The following is a 19,052-nucleotide window of genomic DNA, read 5'->3' as shown; positions in this document are numbered from 1 at the left end:
ACTGCAGTCTCTCTACCAGTCTCTAACTTGGACTTTCCTCCAGCAGAGTAGCTCTGTACTTTGTAAGGATAAAAACCCATTTTTAAGCAAGTGAAGACACCCTATACGTGTTAAAGTGGTGATGTATGTAAATAGTGTTTTAGAAAGCCTCAGGATAATAGATGGTTCTGAAATAGCTTAGTTCAGTAATTCCAACTTTGATCCCCTAGGGTTGTTTCAACGTCTGGACCTTCTCTCATTCTCTCCACCCAACTCCACCTTCCCAGTCCAGCAAAGCTCTAAATAAGAAGATAAGGCTCTGTTGACCAGGAGAGTATACTTGAAATTGTTAGTCTTCCCTAGGAATCTCATACAGGGCAAGAAAAAGCAGCCAACTAATCATCTCAACCCTGTAGGGTCTCCTAGCTGCCTCTCAAAGTCTGCTGTCCCTTTAAATGAAGGAGCAGAGCCTTCTAAGTCATCTGGACTTCTTCCAAAACTGTCATTTTGAGACTCAAGGTTCATCTCCCCATTTTATTTCTTGGGTACAGAATCCCGAAGGTCTCTAACAAGTGAAGTTCTTTTGTTGAGAAAGAACTGGACAGGAAAGCTGATTTAACCATAAACACACTCTCATATGGCCCTTGACCTCTGATGGGGTTATATACTTGCACACACCTTGTAAATATCTTACACTGAAAGGGCATTTATTACATCTGATTACAACACAGCAGCTGTCGAGTCTGTGGTTGCCCTTCCTGCTGGTGCGGTTTACTTGGAGCTCCAGTTCACTGCCACTGCCCAGCATCAAGAAAGACTATTGTACTCCTTAAGGTCTCTGACCTGACGTTAACTTTAACTTGAAAACTACTGCTAGAGAGCAGCTTGAACTCACAGCTCATTGATTATGCAAAACCTGTGTTCCAGTCATTCCACCCTCCTCTACCTAGCTTGTGGATGGTTTAAAGAGTTCTGTATCCAGCCATGTTATTCCGCACCTGGGCAAGTATTCTGTACCTCACCTGTTTCAAATGCTCCCCAAGTGTTTTCCATTTCACAGGCAGCTTTCCAATCCCATGTTTATATTATTTTCCAGTGTACAAAATATCTTAACGTGTTCCCATTAGATCCTTAAAATTTCACTGTGAGACAGGCATGCATAATCTGTATTTTCCAGATGGAAAAGCAGAGGTCTTCTTGACTAATTAAATGATAGAAGAGGGAGGGGAGCCAACCCTATTTTGCTCGGCGCTATATTTCATTGCCTCCCAGACAGTATTGTTTCTGAGCTCAAACTTTTTGTAAGCTAGACAGTCTCTGGAGGAAGGCATTTGAATGTATTAATGTCCTTGGGAAGTGCAAATAAAACCCCTAAGTGTCCAAAGTTAAGGCACAACGCCATGTGATGTGAATATAAAAATCATTTCCATGAGTTCCTGGGCTAGATAAAAGACCTAACTCTTGCCTCACCCAGGAAGGAGGTCCTGCGCCTGGAGTGGTTTCGCGTCGCTGGGCCTGTTTCTCTCTCTCTCTCTCTCTGTGAAGGGCTGCATTTATAGACTAAATTGGATGGTGCGGGTCCCTCCCGCTCCCTCGCCAGGTTTCACCCGGGTCTCGCTGAAGTCGGTAGGTCACATGACAACGCCCAGGCGGGAGCCCAGAAGCTCTCGAAAATGCCGGCACCTCGTGCAAAACCCGTGCGGAGCGACGCGGGCCCTGACCCGGTTGCCAGGGAGGCGCCGGCCTCTCTTGAGGCGGGGAGCCAGGGCCCGCGCCCCTAGGGGCCTGAGGGAGGCTACCAACCGTGCGGGAGCTCGCGTCTGTCCACCACCTAGAGGCACCGATGACGCATGCGCGGCTCCGCCCCGCTGACACACAAACACACACACCACCCCTCCCGCTGGCTGCCAAACCTGTGCGTGCGCCTCATTAACACAGTTCAAGGGCACTGGAGATTAGGATGGGCTTTACACGCAGACCGACCCGAGAGTGAAGCCATCCCTGGAGATCATCTACACTGCTGGAGCAGGTGTTCTGAGCAGTGGATTCTTGTTAGAATCCCAGATTTCTGGGCCCCACCCTCAGGAGTCTAGGACCCAGGCATTTCCATTCTTCAATCACCACAGGTAATTCTGAGATAAGTAGTTCTCATTAGCTGGACTTACCCTCCTATTTCAAGAAATGCAGTGATTGGGACAGAAGTCAAGAACCGATGGACTCAAGATTGAACAGAGGCAAATATGTGTCATGGCATAGCTTGTTTCGGAACCCAGTTTTCTTGACGCATTCTCATACTTCCAACTCCTTCCTCTTTCCCTCTTGCTGCATTTTCAGTGTCTAGTTTAATCAGCACCAGGCAGGGCTGGCAGGCAGTCCATTCACATTGGTTGGGCTAACTAAAGACTGGAAGTCTCTTTCCCAGAACACCAGACAACTCCAACAAACTCCTCTCCCAGCACTAATCCTCACTCAGCACTGCTTCAACCTGAACGGGGTTTGGGGTACCCTGAAGAAAGTTATGCTTACCCCCAGCAAACAATGGCCTGTGTGAGTGTACAAACACACACCCATACACTCTTCTCTGTGTGCAGTCATGAAGCACTGTCCCACACAACCTGACAAGAATGTTAAATACTCCCATGTCTGAGTGTGTGGAGTTTGGAAGGGTCTGCCCAGTCCCTATGTGTTGGATTCTGGCTCAAGTTTAGGCACGTTCAGTATCAGACAGTGGCCTCAGTCCAAGACGGCTGGATCTTGTGCACAGACAGCCACTTTCAATGGCCTTGGACAAGGAAACAAGACACTCCCTTGCATATCCTCATGAGAAGCATCTGAGAATAAACAGAACTGAGATCCCCCCACACACATTCACAACCCTGTTGGAGTCAGCAAGTTTCCTCCCCAGGACAAAACCTGGAAGACAATGCTTGCCTGTGGGGGTAGAGAGGAGGGGGTTGGGGTTGCAGAGCCCTATTTGTTTTCAGAATCCCCCATCCTTCTAGGGGGAGAGCAGCTAACAAGGTGGCCAGGCTTCTGAGAATGCGGGCAGTTCCACTCTCTGCAATAGTCCTCAGAAGTGTTCTGAAGAATGAAGTTGGTTGATCTCTAAGCCACTCCAACACACTGTCCAGAACTGTGTCATCTTCTGTCCCTCTCAAACCCCTGTCCCTCATTATCTTTCCCGTCCCAGCCTGGCTCATCTCAAAACCTCAAGGCTTTCCGAGAAAGCCAGGAACACAGCTGAGTTCCAATCCCCCCGGGGAGTTCCAATGCTCCCTCCTGGCTCCAGATGTAAAGGAACAGCTGTGGAGGTGGCAGGAGGCCCAGTTGGCAGTGGAGTAGGGACTGGGAAGATGGAGAACAAAAGCCAGAGATACAGGCAAACGGGAGGACTGTTAAAATTCTAGGGACTTGGGAAAGAAACTGTCTCATCCCCTGGCCAGGAGACTGGCTGCCAGGCCTTGCCAGATTCCTCTGGTGCTGCCCTCCAATTCTGGCAGCCTGTGCCACTGGCAGGGCCTTCCATAAACTCTGTTTCATGATTCCCACTTAATCTGAGAAGGGAAAATTGGCTTGCTTTGTCTGACCCCACCCCGTCCTTAAAACATGCACTTCCCAGCATGAGCTTTTGGTAATTGAAGAATGGTGAGGGAGAGAGGAGACAGGAAAAGATTCTACCCCTCTATCAGACATCCTCTTTCCCCCTCCTTCCCTCTTCCTGGGAAGTAAACCAGGATGCTGAGTGCAGGCTGGGTGTCCACAGCAAGGCCACTCCAGGTACCACTTGCTGTCCTGCTGTGCCTGGTGATACTGTGCAACTGGGCACCGGGCACAGTCTCAGTAATAATTATTCTTCAAATGGCAATGTCCTGCTCTGGGTGCACTGTCACACCCCCATCTGTGTCCTCCCCAATCTGAAAGGACACAGGGTCTCACACCTGCTTCCGTTTTAGGAAAAATATTTTAATGGTAGGTTTGAAACCTCTTTTTCTGAGGTCCTCTTCTTGGTAGAACCCCTTCACCCATGCTCTTCCCAGTCCGGCTGGGAAGTAACAGCTCCTCTCTGGAGGACACCCAACCACTCCTGGTGACTCGCCCTCCTGGGAGGCCAGCTCTGGGTCTAGGCTTTGGTGGGCCCATCACAAGTAAGTTTTTATAAAAAGTGGGCAGAACACTGTACTGTGCCCCTTTTCTGGATGCCATGGGACCAGCCCACAGCATTTTCCTACCCCTTAATTAAATAGCCCATTAAATAATCTCTTGGTGCTAGCAGAGGGGGTACTCAGCAACAAGTATCCTGGCTTGGCTGGGTTCCTGTGGTCCCCAATGCCTATACCATGACTGGATCTGGGACCCCTCAGGTAGCCAGGGGCATGGCCTCATCTCAGATTGGGCCAGTTCCAAGACCCCCCTCCCCAAACAGGAGAGAGTGAGTTCAAGGGGGTTGTGCTGGCACCAGGCATCCCTGCAACCATGGACAGGGGTCCCTCAGGCAGTGGAGTAGGCAACCCTCAAGGGTTACAGCTCTGGCCTAAGTCAGAAGTACGTGAGGTTCTTCACAGCTCCAATCTCCAGCATCCGCTTGATGGCCAGGGCCTCTTGGGACACGTTGTGGCCTGACCCCTGTAGAGACAGCCAAGGAAGTATATTGAGGGGCTCCCAGGGACCTCCCTGTCCTTCCCCATGGCCCCACACTTCTTGGGAGGTCTTTCCCTGTGTTGGCTCTTGGAAGGAAGGCAGATCCACATGGCCAAATACAGAAGATACCGGCCAGGGTTCAGAGCTCTGACTCTGACTGACTTCATAGTGAGGCACCTCTGGGTGCCTTCACCTCTCTCTCACCCAATGTCTCTCTAGTAGTCTGGTCCCCAGACCCATCTGAGCCATGGAACTCCCAAGCAGGGCCACTTACCGCCATGGACTTGAGTGTGATCTGCTCATAGTAGTGAATGGTCTGCTTCTTATTGTAGGCATCTGGGTAGCCAAAGCCTGCAATGTGCACTGAATCGCAGAGGTGAAGGGCCAGGGTGATGGCCAACAGACCTGTGGTTGGTTTCTGAGGGACAAGACGGGAGGCATCAGAAGGTGTCCTGCTCCTCCCCTGTCTTCTGTGTCAGTGCTCTGATGGAATTTTTGGAGTCATGGACATGTGCTTCTTCTGCACTAATAGAACAGCTCCTAGCCAGCTGAGCACCGGAGGGGGGCTAGTGCAGATAAAGAAGCAGATATTTTTTTCTATGAAATTTTAATTCATTTAAATTTTTTTGTGGTATTGGTACTGATGACTGAAACCAGGGGCACTTTACCAATGAGCTATATCTCTAGCCCTTTTATTTATTAAGACAAGATCTCACTAAGTGCTGAGACCGGCCTCCTGCCACAGCCTCTCAACTCTCTGAGATTACAAGTATGTGCTACCCCCTAGCTCATGCATTCGAGTTGAAGCACTCTACTGCGCTATACCCTTAGCCCAAGTTAATTAAACTTTAAATTTAAGCAGCCGCATGTGGCAAGTGGCTTCCATAATGGATCATACAGTTCCACATATCTGGGGGGAGGGTTTGATCCTTGAAGGAAGACAATGGGAATCAGGATGACAATAATGGCAATCATCATAATACTATTACTTTTTGAGTACTTACTATGTGCCAGACACTATGTTAAGTGTTAACATAGTATGTAATACATCATCTCAACTAGTCCTCCCCAAAACACTTGCTATTTTAGTATTAGCTCCATTTTATGAAAGAAAAACTAAGGCTTACAACTATTAAGCAACTCAGTGAAAAGGAGGAAGGGATCTGCTATGTGACCCTTCATGAGATGGGCTCTCCCCTTCTATAAAGTGAGGATATTAATACCTTTCCTATCCAACTTTTGGACCACTATAGGACCTCACTTCCTCTACCTCTAATTCATCCACAGGGATGGGCAACCTGATGTTCAGACTTCACACGACTTGCCTTCCTCAGCTCCAACAATCTGTTTTGCAGAACATCTCAGCTGCCCACTCCATTTGGGAACTACCTTCTGATGTGTCAGCCCTGAATGACAGTTTTCCCAGTTTTTTTCCTCCAGCATCCCTTTCAAGCTCTTGGTCTTCTCATTTCTGTCCCCTGCCTCGACTCTTTTTCACTCTTGTTGCTTTAACCACCACCACCACCCACCCCACCCCTTCAAGGTCTCTCATCCAGTTTGAGCCCTGCAGAGAACCATACTGCCATCTCCTAGTTAATTCTGCCTGGACATGGGTTCCTCAAACTCACCATGCTCTTCTTCTTTCCTGCATTCTCTGAACTAATTAAATATATTACCATCCATCCACTTGTCCAAATTGGAAACCAAGAACTGGTCATATACCTTTCAACCCCAGAATCCTAGGAGGATCCCTATTGAATCTCACTTTTATATAATCTACTCCCCTCAAAGGTAGATGAAAATTGCCTATGGGATAAATACATTATGCTTCATTATGTTACTTTACATGGCAGAGTTGGCCAGAAGAGAGGAGATAATCCTGATGGGATGACCTAATTATCTAAACCTTTAAATCTGGGTGTTGAGGTCAGAGATGAAAGAAGTCAGAGATCTGAAGCACAAGAAGGATTTATCCTGCTTGAAGTCACTGGCTTGATGATTCTTGCCATATGGATCCCTCACTTAGCTGACAGCCAGCAAGGACATGGGGACCTCAGTCCTGCAACCACTGGAACCCAATTCTCTCAACAGCAAGAATGAACTTGGAATGATTTTTCCCCAAAATCCTCCAGACAAGAACTCAGTTCTTGTGACCAGTCTTGTGACACCCTAAAAAGAGCCTACAGGAATATGAACTAAGATGTGAGTATTATTTTAGGCCACTAAGCTCATGGTAATCAGTTAGGCAGCAAGGAAAAAAACAAGACAATGTCAAGTCTGTGTCCAATCCTTCCTTTTCCTTTCCCACTGCTAGGAGCTGGATTCAGTTACTTACCTCCTTGTACCTCTCTCTCTAGCCTTCACTCTAGTCTATGTTCCCATGGCATACGGTGTTTCTTGCTGCCCCTCAATTCCACTTGCACTGAAACAACTTTGTGGCTGGAGGAGAAGTTTGGTATTGCCAAATGGAAGGATTTTCCCCAGTTCCCTGCTTGTTGGGCCCCATGATCCCTCCAGGCCAACCCCAGTACTACTTCTTGTGGGGAGTCCCCCAGACTTCCCGCAGAAGAAGTGTGCCCCTTTTCTGAGTCCCACTGCCTTTGCAACATTTTATCACTCATAGTGCAACCTGGAGGCCCATTCTGCTACAATGCGTCTCCTTAAGACAAGGAGCACATCTCTCTCACAAGCATACAGGCCTGGAGCCTGGCACTGAGAATCACACAAGTAGACATTCACCTCATGACACTGAGTAACAGTAGATATTCAGTCAAGAATAAAATGATTAGCCAGGCATGATGACACATGCCTGTAATTCCAGCAACTCAGGGGAAGTGAAGCAGGAGAATCACAGTTCGAGGTCAACCTGGGCAACTCAGCAGGACTCTGTCTCAAAATGAAGAGGGCTGGGGATGTAGCTCAGCAGTACAGCACTCTGGGTTCAATTCCTAATACCAGGAGGGGGGGGGGCATTTATTCAAAAGTTGGAAAATATTTACTGAGGAAGCACTGCATTCCAATTTCCATGATAGGCATTTTACGTAATTAATCATTTCTTAAATTCTCTAATGGTCTTAAAAGTCAGAATGAGTATTATCCCCATCATACAGACAAGAAAACTGAGGGACCAAGTGGTAGAACTGCCCAGTGCTATACAGTAAGAGGTACAGCTCAGAATCCTGTCTATGACAGTTGGTTTTGCTCCCTCCAACATCCTTCACAGCACCCTGAGGGGGTATAAGATATGTGGATAAGTTCTTGGGAAACTACAAAGTGGATTACAACCTACCAGCTAAAGACCTCAGGGCACTAAGAGCTGAAATCAAAACTGTGACTCACAAACCTATACCACGACTTCTATGACACAACATAGCAAACCATGACATGCAAGGCAGACTGCTAAAGCTCAGACTCTCTTAATTCAGTCAGACCAATATGTTCCAAGATAAGATTACAGACTAAGCATCTAACAACTCTACACAGGCTTAAGCTGTTCCAAAGATAGAACCAGAGACTCTTCCAGCAGCTCCCAGTTTACAAATTCTGACCAGCGCCTGCCAAAACCACTCTCTATCTCCAGCCCCCAAATCCAACACATACCTCTTGCTCATTTCCCCTGTGGAGATGCCCCACAATTCCCCAAGGCATGCACTCTCTCTGTCACGACAGGCTAATAAATCTACCTCTAATTACAGGTCTGTTCCTGAAGGTCAAGTGTAAGTTGCTCTCTCTTGTTATTCTCCCTGCTCCCGCATCCCTCTGTGTCACCTCCCCACCCCCTCCACAGGACCCCAACCCTCAGGCCTGGGCTTCTTGTCACCAGCCCATTGTCACCTGTTTAATCTTTCGCGGCTGTTGCATTGGCAGGCTCAACAGTTTGTCAGCTGCAATCTCCATGAAGAAGGGATTGAGAATCCGAATCTGTTTGGGGTTGACATCCCAGATGAGGGGGGGCTGTTTCCAGAAACCTTTTCGCACCTAGGGGGATGGGGTTGGAAGGGAGAGACATGAGAGTGGATGAACACCTGTTTTCTCCTTTCCAACTCAGTCTGTGGTCATCAGCGTGGGGTCCAAGTGTAGGCAGAAGGCCTTGGGAGTGCAGGTAAAAGGGAAGGGAGATGGCCTGTGCCAGAGACGGAGGGAGACCGGTGAAAAGCGGAGTACCACCTCAGGGAGGCCAGGTGACAAGGTATATAGAGTATTGGGTCCAACAACCTAAATATTCAAACAGGATATTTGAATATTTAGGGGCCTCCGCTTATGCTGTCGAAACACTTGGCAAAAATGCCAGATGGGATAGTTCAGGCTTCAACCAGATGGCAAGGTGAGGGAGTAGGCTCGTTCTGGGGACCATCTGGAAGGGCTCACAGCTTGTTGTTAAGGCCTGCTCCTCGCTGCCTGGAGGTGACTGCTGGAGGGCACCTCTGCCCCCATGTTTCACATAGGCAGACACATTCTGGTAGCTTTCCTGTACCAGACTCCTCAAGTGTCGGAGGGCCTTTGGCTGCCACTGCCTGACTCCTACAGGTTTTTGAGCCAGGCTACTGGGTAGTTTATCGGAAGCCCTGCAGGACACTGCCCTTGGCAGGAAGCCTAAGGCACTGACCTCTGAGAGCCTGGTTCATGCTGTCCAATCACCAGACCTTTAGGGCTGCAGGACAGGAATTGTGGAGCGTGAGATCCTTACTTGGACAGAGTCCCCATGGGCCCATCCCCCATTTACCCGCTTCTTATCACTCAGGATGGTCTCAATCCAGTGGAAATCCATCGCCTTGAAAGCTACTAGAACCAGGAGTGTGTCTGGGTTGTTCTCCACTTTGGGGTCGAAGTGGGCAGATTCAGGGTAAAAGAGACGCATGGTGGTCTTGGAGCCCACATCTCCCTCGTAGCCAGCCACTGGGGCGTTGTTCAATCTAGGGCAGGGGAAAGGAAGCCTGTTATTAGAGCCTCCCTTTCCCCACCTGTCTACAGTCCCCTGCTTGGGATACCCAGCATCCCAATAGAATTGGGAAGGGACAGTCATACACACCTGATGACCACATCATACTTGTTGATGGCATCTCCCAGGGAGCTGTTCCGTAGTCGATGCCCATTGCCCACCACGACACAGCGGCGGCACTTGAGACTGCATGGGAAGAGGAGTCATCAAACCCAGGAGTCCTTGCTCTACTTAACTCTCACAGCTCTGGATCTGTCTGGGGCTCATCTCAGGAGCACTTCCTCCACTCTCTGCAGCCCCTGGTCCCCATGGAGCAGGCATCACCAAGTAGCCCTGCTTATGATCATGATGACTTTGTAATTCTGGGCCTTAAAGGGAGAGGTAACTCCCTTGAGCAGAACATGGCAGAGAGGCAAGGAGGGAAGATGCAATGGGACCAGTGCAGAGCTCCCTTGCAGGGAGCCTAGTCCTGCCTATTGCCATGGAAATACGCTCAGCATCCTCTGGCACCTGGATGCCCAGGCTAGATTGCTGTGGGGGTTGGCATACCTATATCCCCGAGAGATAAGCAGGCTAGGAAGGAGGATCAAATTTGCCACAGGGAACCCTCAACAGGAGGCTCACTGGGATGGTGCTGAGCCATGACAATTTCACACTGAGGCAGGAAAGAGGAAGAGGCACCCAGTCTTGAATAGGAGGAGTTATCTTCTTACCTCTGGATGCTCTCAGGTATGGAGTAGCTGGTGATGGCTAGCACCCGGAGGAGCAGGTCCTCTACAAACAGAACAAATGGAAAGGAATGAGACAGCAGTCACCAGCATCCTGAGGCTGCCTGCCCTGCTCCATTCCTTAGAGCACTGATCCTTCTTCCACCTTGATCCTGATGCCTGGGCCCAGCTTAGAACTTAGGCACAGAGAGAGTGGTTGGCAAAGAACAGGCATCAGTGTGGCCAACATGATTCACCATATCTGCTAAGCTGGGCAGAAACTTACCACTTCCCTTGGTCCCATAGGGCAGCTCATAGGCAGATGGCGTCTTGACCCAGAAATAATCTTTAAGCTGCAGGAAGATGGGCTGATCTCGGGAGTGGCTGCATGGGGTAGGAATGAAAAGGGGATTAATTTAGATGCCAGGGCAGGGTCAGGTCTCTGACTAATATTACATGGTCTTTCCTTTACCCTCTGGCTTTGCCTAACTTGTGTCCACCAGCACAGCCCCCTCCCTCCAGCCAGCCAACACTGAGGCTGAAGCCCTCAATTTTGGCACTCCCCATACCTTGTCCTCTCCCCTCAGCCTCACGTACTTACTTGCCAAAGATCTTAGAGGCCTTCCTTTCTGCTTCACCCTGGAAGCACGGCTCCTTCTTCTCTGGGATGGGAAAATAAAAACTGGAGACAGAGAAGAGAAGGGAGCCCCAGTCAGATCTGGGGCCTCATGGTCAGGGTTCCAGGCAGCCCCTACCTCTCCCATGGCACACAAGTCTCAAAGCCCTGAGATGGGAAGAGTCATGACCTGGCTCTCAGAACCCTCCTGCCCTGATAACCCTGCCCTGAATGCCCCATCCCTGAGAAGAACCAATGAAAGGACATAAAGATATACTCACAGCTCAATGTACTTGTCTTCTCGGGAGATGGAATACCACACCATGACAACCAGGACCAGAGCCAACATGGCCAGGAGCTTCCAGCCTGCAGGGCACATGCACAGAGGAGCTAGAGGCAGAAACAGGCAGGTACAGCCCATTCTTCTTACCTGCCCCATTCTGGGCCCCTCCAACCCCCAGCTTGAGCAGACCCAGTCTCTGGCCCTCTCCTAGCCCTAGCTCAGGGCTGGGATCTGAATGTTTCTAGTGTTCTTTAGGATGAAGAGAGGGTCCCTGGTTCCCAGTCTGACCCTCCACCACCCCCAGGGGGTGCCAGGATGCTGCAGAGATTGGCTTCTGGAGGCCCATCCTTCAGTGAGGGGGAGCCCCTGGACAACACTCACGGGACTTGCTGATCATGTTTCTCAGCGGGTAGCAAGGTTCCTGGGGAGAACTGTCATCCCGGCTGCCTCGGGCCACCTAGGAGGTAGGAGTCCCAGGTGTCTGTCTAGTTGGCTCCACAAACACTCCTGCTTAGAGCAGGACACAGCCACAGCCCACCCCTTTTCTCCTCCTAAAAGCACAAAGCCACTCCCTGGGCAGCATCGCCAGAGCCACTGTCTCACTCTCAACATCCTCCTAACCCCTCCAAGGGCAGCATCAGGGATCCCAGGCTAGTCTTGAACTTGTCCTTCTGCCTTAGCCTCCCACATAGCTGGGATTACAGGCATGTGCCATGGCTCCTGGCTCCACCCACATTTGACACAAAAATTAAGCTAACTGTACCAGGGATAGATTCATATTTTATCTATTCTCCACCATCTAAGGCCCCTTGCTCTAGCCACCATCTCCCTCTCCTTATCTATCTCCCACAGCTCCTGCCAAGCAGGTGTGCTTGTGCCATAGACTGAGAATGAGGGTGGGGCTAGGAAGGACCCCATGGGCACCCCCCTTCTGGGCCTTCTCGACTCTGACCCAGGCAAACAGTGCCTGAGTCTCACCCCACATCCTATAGGGTGAACTCAGTGAGAAGGGGTGATGAAATGGGGAGACAGAAAATGGGGAGCCATGAGGGAGTAGTTAGTCCATGAGGAGTCTAGAGAGACTTCCAGCAAGGTAAGGGCAAAGGACTGGGTGAATCCAGAAGGGGGGAACTGCCTTGGACTCAAACTTAGCCAGGGTCATGCTGCTAAGTCACTACATAACAAATATCTATGCCTTCCATAGCCACAGGAAGAAGCACAGTGTCCGCCTCTTCCATCACGCACCCACACACACACATTCCAGGGCCCTGCCCTGCAGACCCACCCAGGTCAGCTTGGGTGGGGACTGGGACTGTGATTTTATAAGAGCTCAGGTAACTGAGAATGAACCAGGAAAGGGAAGAAAGGACTAGTGTGTGACAACTGAAAAGTCTTTGATTATTTCTTAGGGATAGGGAGGGACAAGGCCTGGTCTTTGTTACACATCACAGATAGATGATCCTGAATGCTGTTCTGTTATGGAGCAAATTCCCTGCTCCCCAACAGCGTGTTCCTCAGGCTATACTCTGAGTCCACAGTCACTGAAGAAAGAGTCTTCAGTGAAAGGGACAAAGCCAGGAAAGGACCACCACTAGACATCCTCAGTAGGGTTAGTAGCAACCATCGACAGATCCCAGAGGAATAGAGGATGGCCCTAGCTGGTTTTAAAAAGAAGAAGAAGTCGTCAAAGATTCCCCCATTCCTCGGCCTCTCACATTGTAGGCAAGCACTTTATCATCGAGCTATCCCTACAGTGCTGAAAAGTTAGAGATTTGTAATCAGAAGTTCCCAGTTAAAGTCATTATTCTAGAAACTCCCCAGATAGCTCTGCCCACCCACAGCAACCTCCAAGCCATTTCCCACCACATGGCCTCTTCATCTCCTTCACAGCCTTCTTTTGATCTGTAGTGAGCTTAGTTATTTGTTTGTTTTCTGTCTCCCCTATTGAAATATAAGCTCTGCAAGGTTCAGAATAGGTCTGTTCTATTCCCAACTCCAGCCTCCAGCATGATGCCTGGCACAGAGTAGAATATACCAGAAAGCACAGAATGAATGCCAAGTTTGTGGATGATCACATCTCCTTCACTGACCCTCAGTTGTCAGGCTGGAAAGTTAGCCTAATAGATCCCTGTTGCTCGAAATACATTTATCAGATCAACAACCTGGGTAACACAAAGACCCTTATTAGAAATGCAGAATTTTAGGCTTCCTGCAGACCTACAAAATATTTGATCATGATCCCACATTCAAGTCTGAGAACCACTGATTAGGGAGGATGTTTTCACAATGGCTGAACAGAATTTCCTCAAAAAAAAAAAAAAAAAGAAAAGAAAAGAAAAAGAAAGAAAGGTGTGTGTGGGGTGGGGCAGGTAATACAAATTCCATACCTAGAAATTCTCAGAGAGTTAGTCTGGTCTAGCCTGGAATTTGCTTACACACTAGGTGATTCTAATATACAGCCATGGTGGAGAACAACAGATTGGACAACCTTGAAAGCAGACTTTTCAAACTTTGATATGCACATTCTGATTCTTATTCAGAGAATATGGGTGAGGCCAGAGGATCTCTCCTCCGACCAGCTCCCTGGCCAGGCTCTGCTGCTTAGCTGGACTACACTAAGTTGCAAAGCTCTAGGTCAGAGTCCCTCCAGCTTTAAATGTTTTTCAACTTTATCAACTGTACCATTTCCTACACTTCTTGCTCTCCTGATCTTCGTTTTGTAACCTGGATTCACTCCCTCTCAGTGCATCTCTCTTTATATCAGTAAGCCACAACAATGGCTGCACAATGCAGTCAACGGAGGAGTTTTAAAATATCCAGATGCGGGCTGGGGATGTGGCTCAAGCAGTAGCGTGCTTGCCTGGCATGCGCGGGGCACTGGGTTCGATCCTCAGCACTACATAAAAATAAAATAAAGATGTTGTATCCACTGAAAACTAAAACATAAATATTAAAAAAATTCTCTCTCTCTCTCTCTCTCTCTCTCTCTCTCTCTCTCTCTCCCCCTCTCCCTCTCTCTCTCTCTCTCTCTCTCTCTCTCTCTCTCTGTCTCTTAAAAAAAAATCCAGATGCTCCACTCTCCAAGATTTTTATTTAATTAGTTAGGGGTCCAGGCATTAGTAGTAAAAAGCAAAATAAATAAACAAAAAGAAACACTGCCTCTATGGTTCTAATGTGCAGCCAGGATGAAAAACACTACACAGAGCATGTTCCAGGCTAACTAAAAGACAAATACTCAGCCTTGCTCTAAGCAACCTTGAGGGTAGAAACTGGGGATTGGAGACAAGTAGCCTGGACCAAACCCAAACAGCAAGGCAACTAGCCCTCCTTTGACCTCTTTCCCAATAAAGTTCTGCATCAGCATGTCTTGATTCAAAAATGGAGCCAGTGTTGTGCTAAGCAGACCAGCTACACTCAGGGTTGCACCACCCCCTCTCCTTGCTGGGCCAAGCCAAGAGGATTGCCCAGTGGCTTCAGGCATTCCAAGAAGCACAGCTTCTTAAGCACATTGCTGCCCAGGGAGACTTGTAGCTTTTTCCCACCCGCTGTCCCACATTGCTGACCCAGCTTCTCAAAAAGGCAGGAGAAAAGTCACAGTAGGATACCTGGGTAGAAAAGCTAGCATCTGATCCATCCATGTTCAAGGTACACCAGCCTCTAGGAATGAGCAGCTGCCAAGGAGACCAGCTCATCCAGTCTGCAAGGCAAAGCTGACCCAGGGCAGGAGGGCTATTTGCTCTCACGGCACTCTGCCAAGAACCAAGGTGTCTGTGGCTAAAGAGAACTAGGGGAACGGGGTGAAGAAATAAGGCCCACTGGGAGCAGGAACCATGGCTCATACTGCCCCCGGCACTGACTGTCTAATGCACAGCAGGTACCCAGTGAACCGAGAGGAGCACAACCCGATATCCCCCAGGGCAGAGCATAATGCCAGGGTCCTGAGCCCTCAGATCCACCACAGGGTCATGGTTTAATGTTCTAAAGAAGGGGGCTGGGGAAGACCAGTGGGGACAAAAGCCCAAGGTTTACTTAATGTTGCCGCTGAATCTCACTACCCCTCAGGGGTGGTGGTTGTAGTTTTTGGTACTGGGGATTGAACTAAGGGGTACTTTACCACTGAGCTGCAAAGCCCTTTTTAGTTTTTGTTTACCTATGTAGGTACAAGGGATGGAACTCAGAGGTGCTCCACCACTGCATTATATCCCCATCCCTTTTTATTTTATTTAAATATTTATTTTTGAATAGGGTATTGCTAAGTTGCTGAGGCAGAGCCTCCCAAGTTGCTGGAATTATAAGTGTGTCCCTCACACATGGCTCACTGACCCTCAGTGACCCTAAAACAAAACTTGGAATCACTTTCCTCCCTGCTCTTTCAATACTCTCCCACCACTTCTCTCTCCAAATCCCTTCCCTGATCCCTCCCCATCACCTTCCCAGAACTGTCCCAATCAGTGACTCCATCCCCCTTGGCCCTATATCTCCCACCTCTGCTTCCTCCTCTACTCTCTTTGACTTATAGACACATTCCAGACCCCTTCTTCCTAAAAAAGCAAAAGTCTGTCTCAGCCTCTAACCCCTCTTCCTGTTACCCCTGCTTCTCTCTCTCCCCTCTTCCCTCCGTCCTTCACTCCCTCCATCATTTTTATGCTAAAATTGTTCCTGATGAGAACATTTGGTGGCTTCCCTCCTCCTATTTGATCTAGGGCAGGAGGGCTATTTGCTCCTTCAGACCCACAAAATTAGAACCCTGCAAAGGGTTATTAAAAAATTAAAATATTAAAAATAAAAAAAAAAAACTCAACTCCAGGAAAGCGTTATTTTTCAATCTCATCATACTGTGACCTTGTTCACTGTTGACCATGCCTCCTTCATGGCTTTTAGGTCAAGGCCCTCTCCAGGTTTTCCTGCTACCCCATCCTCTGGAACATTTTTCCCTGGCTCTGCTTTCTTTGCCCACACTTTTTATTTTGCCTCTCTCCCTCCCTCTATGTGTCTGTCTGTCTGTCTGTCTCTCTATATCTCGCTCTCTCTCTTTCATACTGGTGATTGAACCCAGGGGTGCTTTATAACTAGGCTACATCCCCAGTCCTTTTTGTTTTTTTATTTTGAGACAGTGTCTCCCTAAGTAGCCCAGGATGACCTTGAACTTTTGACCCTCCTGCCTTAGCCTCCCAAGTAAATGGGATTACAGGTATGCACCACCAACAACTTACCCACATTTTTTTAAAGTATATCAGAACTTATAAGGAAAGAGAAAAGGAAGCACTCTCAAGAGGAAAAGTAGGTTGTCTCAGAGAAAAGATTGTTCTTGCTCACATTTTAAATGCTAGCATTCTCCAGGATTTGTCCTGGAGCCCTTTTACACATTTTCACAGGACAAGTTCATTCATTTTAGAGGTTTGCTATTATTTGTACACTGATGATTTGAGTTCTTTATCTTTAGCCCTAATTTCTCTCTCAGGTTCATCCTACTATTTTTTTTTCTTCTCTCCCCCACCTCTACTTCCCTCTCTTCCCTCCTTTTTGCAGTGCTGGGATTGAACCCAGTATCTCATACATACTAGGGAAGCTTGCCACCACTGATCTACACCTTGACCCCACCCCACTTTTTAAAATGAGTTTATTTTGAAACATCATCTCCTAAATTTCCCAGGTTGGCCTTGAATTTGCAATCCTCCTGCCTCAACCTCCCCAAGTAGTTGGGATTATAGGCATGCGCACCTGGCTTCCATCCCAATATTTCTAATTGTCTACCTGGATGATCTTAATTCTTCAAACTGAAGCAGACTGTCCCCAGCAGACTGATCTCAGCAGCTCCCCTAACCACCAACCACATCCTCATCAAGCCTCCCAACTCCTCCTCCTTCAATACCTCCCTAGCTGGTTACTAAATATTATGGGTTCTGTCCCTCCATAAGCTTACCCAGCCAATGATCGCTGAGCTACTTTCCTTATGCCTGGCACCGAGAAGGCACTAAGGATGTTGAGCTTTATAAACCTCAGCTCCAGAGGCTGGGGCTGTAGCTCAGTGGTAGAGCACCTGCCTCATATGTGTACAACTAAAAAAATATATTAAAAATATATTAAAAATAAAAAACTCGGGACTGGGGCTGTGGCTCAGTGGTAGAGCGCTTGCCTAGCATGCACGAGGCACTGGGTTCGATGCTCAGCACCACATAAATATAAAGATATTGTGACCTAAAACTTTAAAATTTTAAAATAAATAAATATAACTCAGTTCCAGTGCAAAGGCTACATAGACTTTCAAAAACATTTTAGAATGTAGCCCCTCCCTGTCCCGGTTTCCTGAGCCACAGCCTGATTCCAGACTGCACCCTAAGTTAGCTGCTTCCTAACTGGACTCTCTATAACTCTTTTAACTCAGATCTCTTCCTTAGAACTGCCAACATGGTATTTTTCTAAGAAATGATATGGATCAAACCACCTTCTTCCTTCATTTGCTCCCCATTCCTTGAATGGAAAGCCAGAGCTCCTTACCAAGCAGCCAGAGCCCTTCAAACTCAGGCCTTGAGCTCAGCAGATACACTGCCAACCCTCCCCCAAGCACATGAAAGGAGCCACAATTTCCTGCCCACCATTTCGTCTACCTTCCATAGTCCCCACTTCTGCCCAGCTTTAATGTGTTAGAATGCCTGCTTTTGATTCAATGTGGCCCCAAAGTTCAAGTGTTGCAAACTTGACTCCTTGGTGTTTGGAGATGGGACGGTAAGAGATGTTTAGAGCTGGGAACTACCTCAGTGATACAGCATTTGCCTAGTGAGCCTGTAGCTCTGGGTTCATCCCCTACTGGAAAAATGGGGTGGGAGGGTGTTATTAGGTCATGGGGGCAGAATCCTTGTGGATTAATGTTTTTATTACAAGAATGGATTCATTACTATGGGAATGAATATGAGCACAGTAATGTATAGTAATGTCCAACAGGACATGCTCAGCCAGCCATCTCTCCCTCTCCCTCTACTCCCTTTGCCTCCTGCCAGAAGATAAAGAGCAAGAAAGCCCTAATCAGCTAAGCTCCCTTGGTTGTAGGGAGCCAAGTACTAAATAAACTTTTATTCATTATAAAGTATCTAGTCCATGGCACTGTTACAATAGCACAAACAGACTTAAGACAGAAAATTAGTACTGAGACATAGGGACATTGCAATAACAAATGCCTGAAATTTGGAAGCAGCTTTAGAACTGGGATAGTGGATAGAGGCTGGAAGAATCTGGAGACACAAGCTACAAAAGGCCTAGATTGCTGAAAGCAGAAGATTATGAGTGATCCTGGTGAGGGTTCAGGAGAACTGTAGGGAAGGTTTAAAACTTCTTAGAGATAACTTCAATGATCTTTAATAGGATGTCAGGAGAAATATGGACGGTGTCATGGTTTATATATGAGATATCCATCAAAAGTTCTTGTGTGATACCATGCAAGAACATTCAAAGATGAATGTTATAATTTAATTAGCGGATTAATCCACTGATAAAAATTAACTAGGTGGTAGCTGTAGGCAGGTAGGGTATGGCTGGAGAGACAGGTCACTGCGGGTATGTCTTTGGGATTTAGTTTGTCTATGGTAAGAATTCTCTCCGATTCCTAGACCTTGAGCTTCTTCCCTCTGCCACACCATTCTACCATGATGTTCTGCCTTACCTCGGGCCCAGGGCTATGGAATGGGCCAACTATGGACTGAACCTCTGAAACTGTGAGCCAAAATAAGCTTGTCCTTCTCTACACTGTTTTTGTCAAGTTTTTTTGGTCACGAAGATGAAAAAGCTGATAAAAGAGATAGTAAAAGCCATTCTCATGAGGTCTCAAGTGGGAGGGAAGAACAGAGTGCTGGAAACTGGGATAGAGACCAACCTTACTATGTGGTGGCTATGAAC

General features: G+C 48.0%; 1 protein-coding gene across 12 annotated transcripts in view; it reads right to left on the bottom strand.

Annotated features, from left to right (window-relative positions):
- Positions 1 to 3,921: 3,921 nt before the first annotated feature.
- The window catches only part of St3gal4 (ST3 beta-galactoside alpha-2,3-sialyltransferase 4), a 44,540-nt gene continuing 29,409 nt past the window's right edge, over positions 3,922 to 19,052 (bottom strand). For 4 of the 12 annotated variants that reach the window (XM_078047307.1, XM_078047308.1, XM_078047305.1 and 1 more), the window contains 10 exons: positions 11,544 to 11,619; positions 11,161 to 11,269; positions 10,865 to 10,981; positions 10,550 to 10,647; positions 10,270 to 10,330; positions 9,647 to 9,742; positions 9,341 to 9,530; positions 8,452 to 8,595; positions 4,892 to 5,035; positions 3,922 to 4,602 (listed from right to left, as the gene is read on the bottom strand). In XM_078047307.1, coding sequence (XP_077903433.1) covers positions 4,516 to 4,602; positions 4,892 to 5,035; positions 8,452 to 8,595; positions 9,341 to 9,530; positions 9,647 to 9,742; positions 10,270 to 10,330; positions 10,550 to 10,647; positions 10,865 to 10,981; positions 11,161 to 11,269; positions 11,544 to 11,559 — 1,062 coding nt within the window. In that variant the 5' untranslated portion in view covers positions 11,560 to 11,619 and the 3' untranslated portion in view covers positions 3,922 to 4,515. Of the gene's footprint in view, positions 4,603 to 4,891; positions 5,036 to 8,451; positions 8,596 to 9,340; positions 9,531 to 9,646; positions 9,743 to 10,269; positions 10,331 to 10,549; positions 10,648 to 10,864; positions 10,982 to 11,160; positions 11,270 to 11,543; positions 11,620 to 19,052 lie in introns of those variants that run through there. The other 8 variants (XM_078047312.1, XM_078047311.1, XM_078047306.1 and 5 more) reach the window with 5 other exon arrangements.

The sequence above is a fragment of the Ictidomys tridecemlineatus genome, chromosome 4 (assembly GCF_052094955.1).
Source record: "Ictidomys tridecemlineatus isolate mIctTri1 chromosome 4, mIctTri1.hap1, whole genome shotgun sequence".
In the NCBI taxonomy this organism is placed as follows: Eukaryota; Metazoa; Chordata; class Mammalia; order Rodentia; family Sciuridae; genus Ictidomys; species Ictidomys tridecemlineatus.
This window is presented reverse-complemented; position numbering and strand designations above follow the sequence as displayed.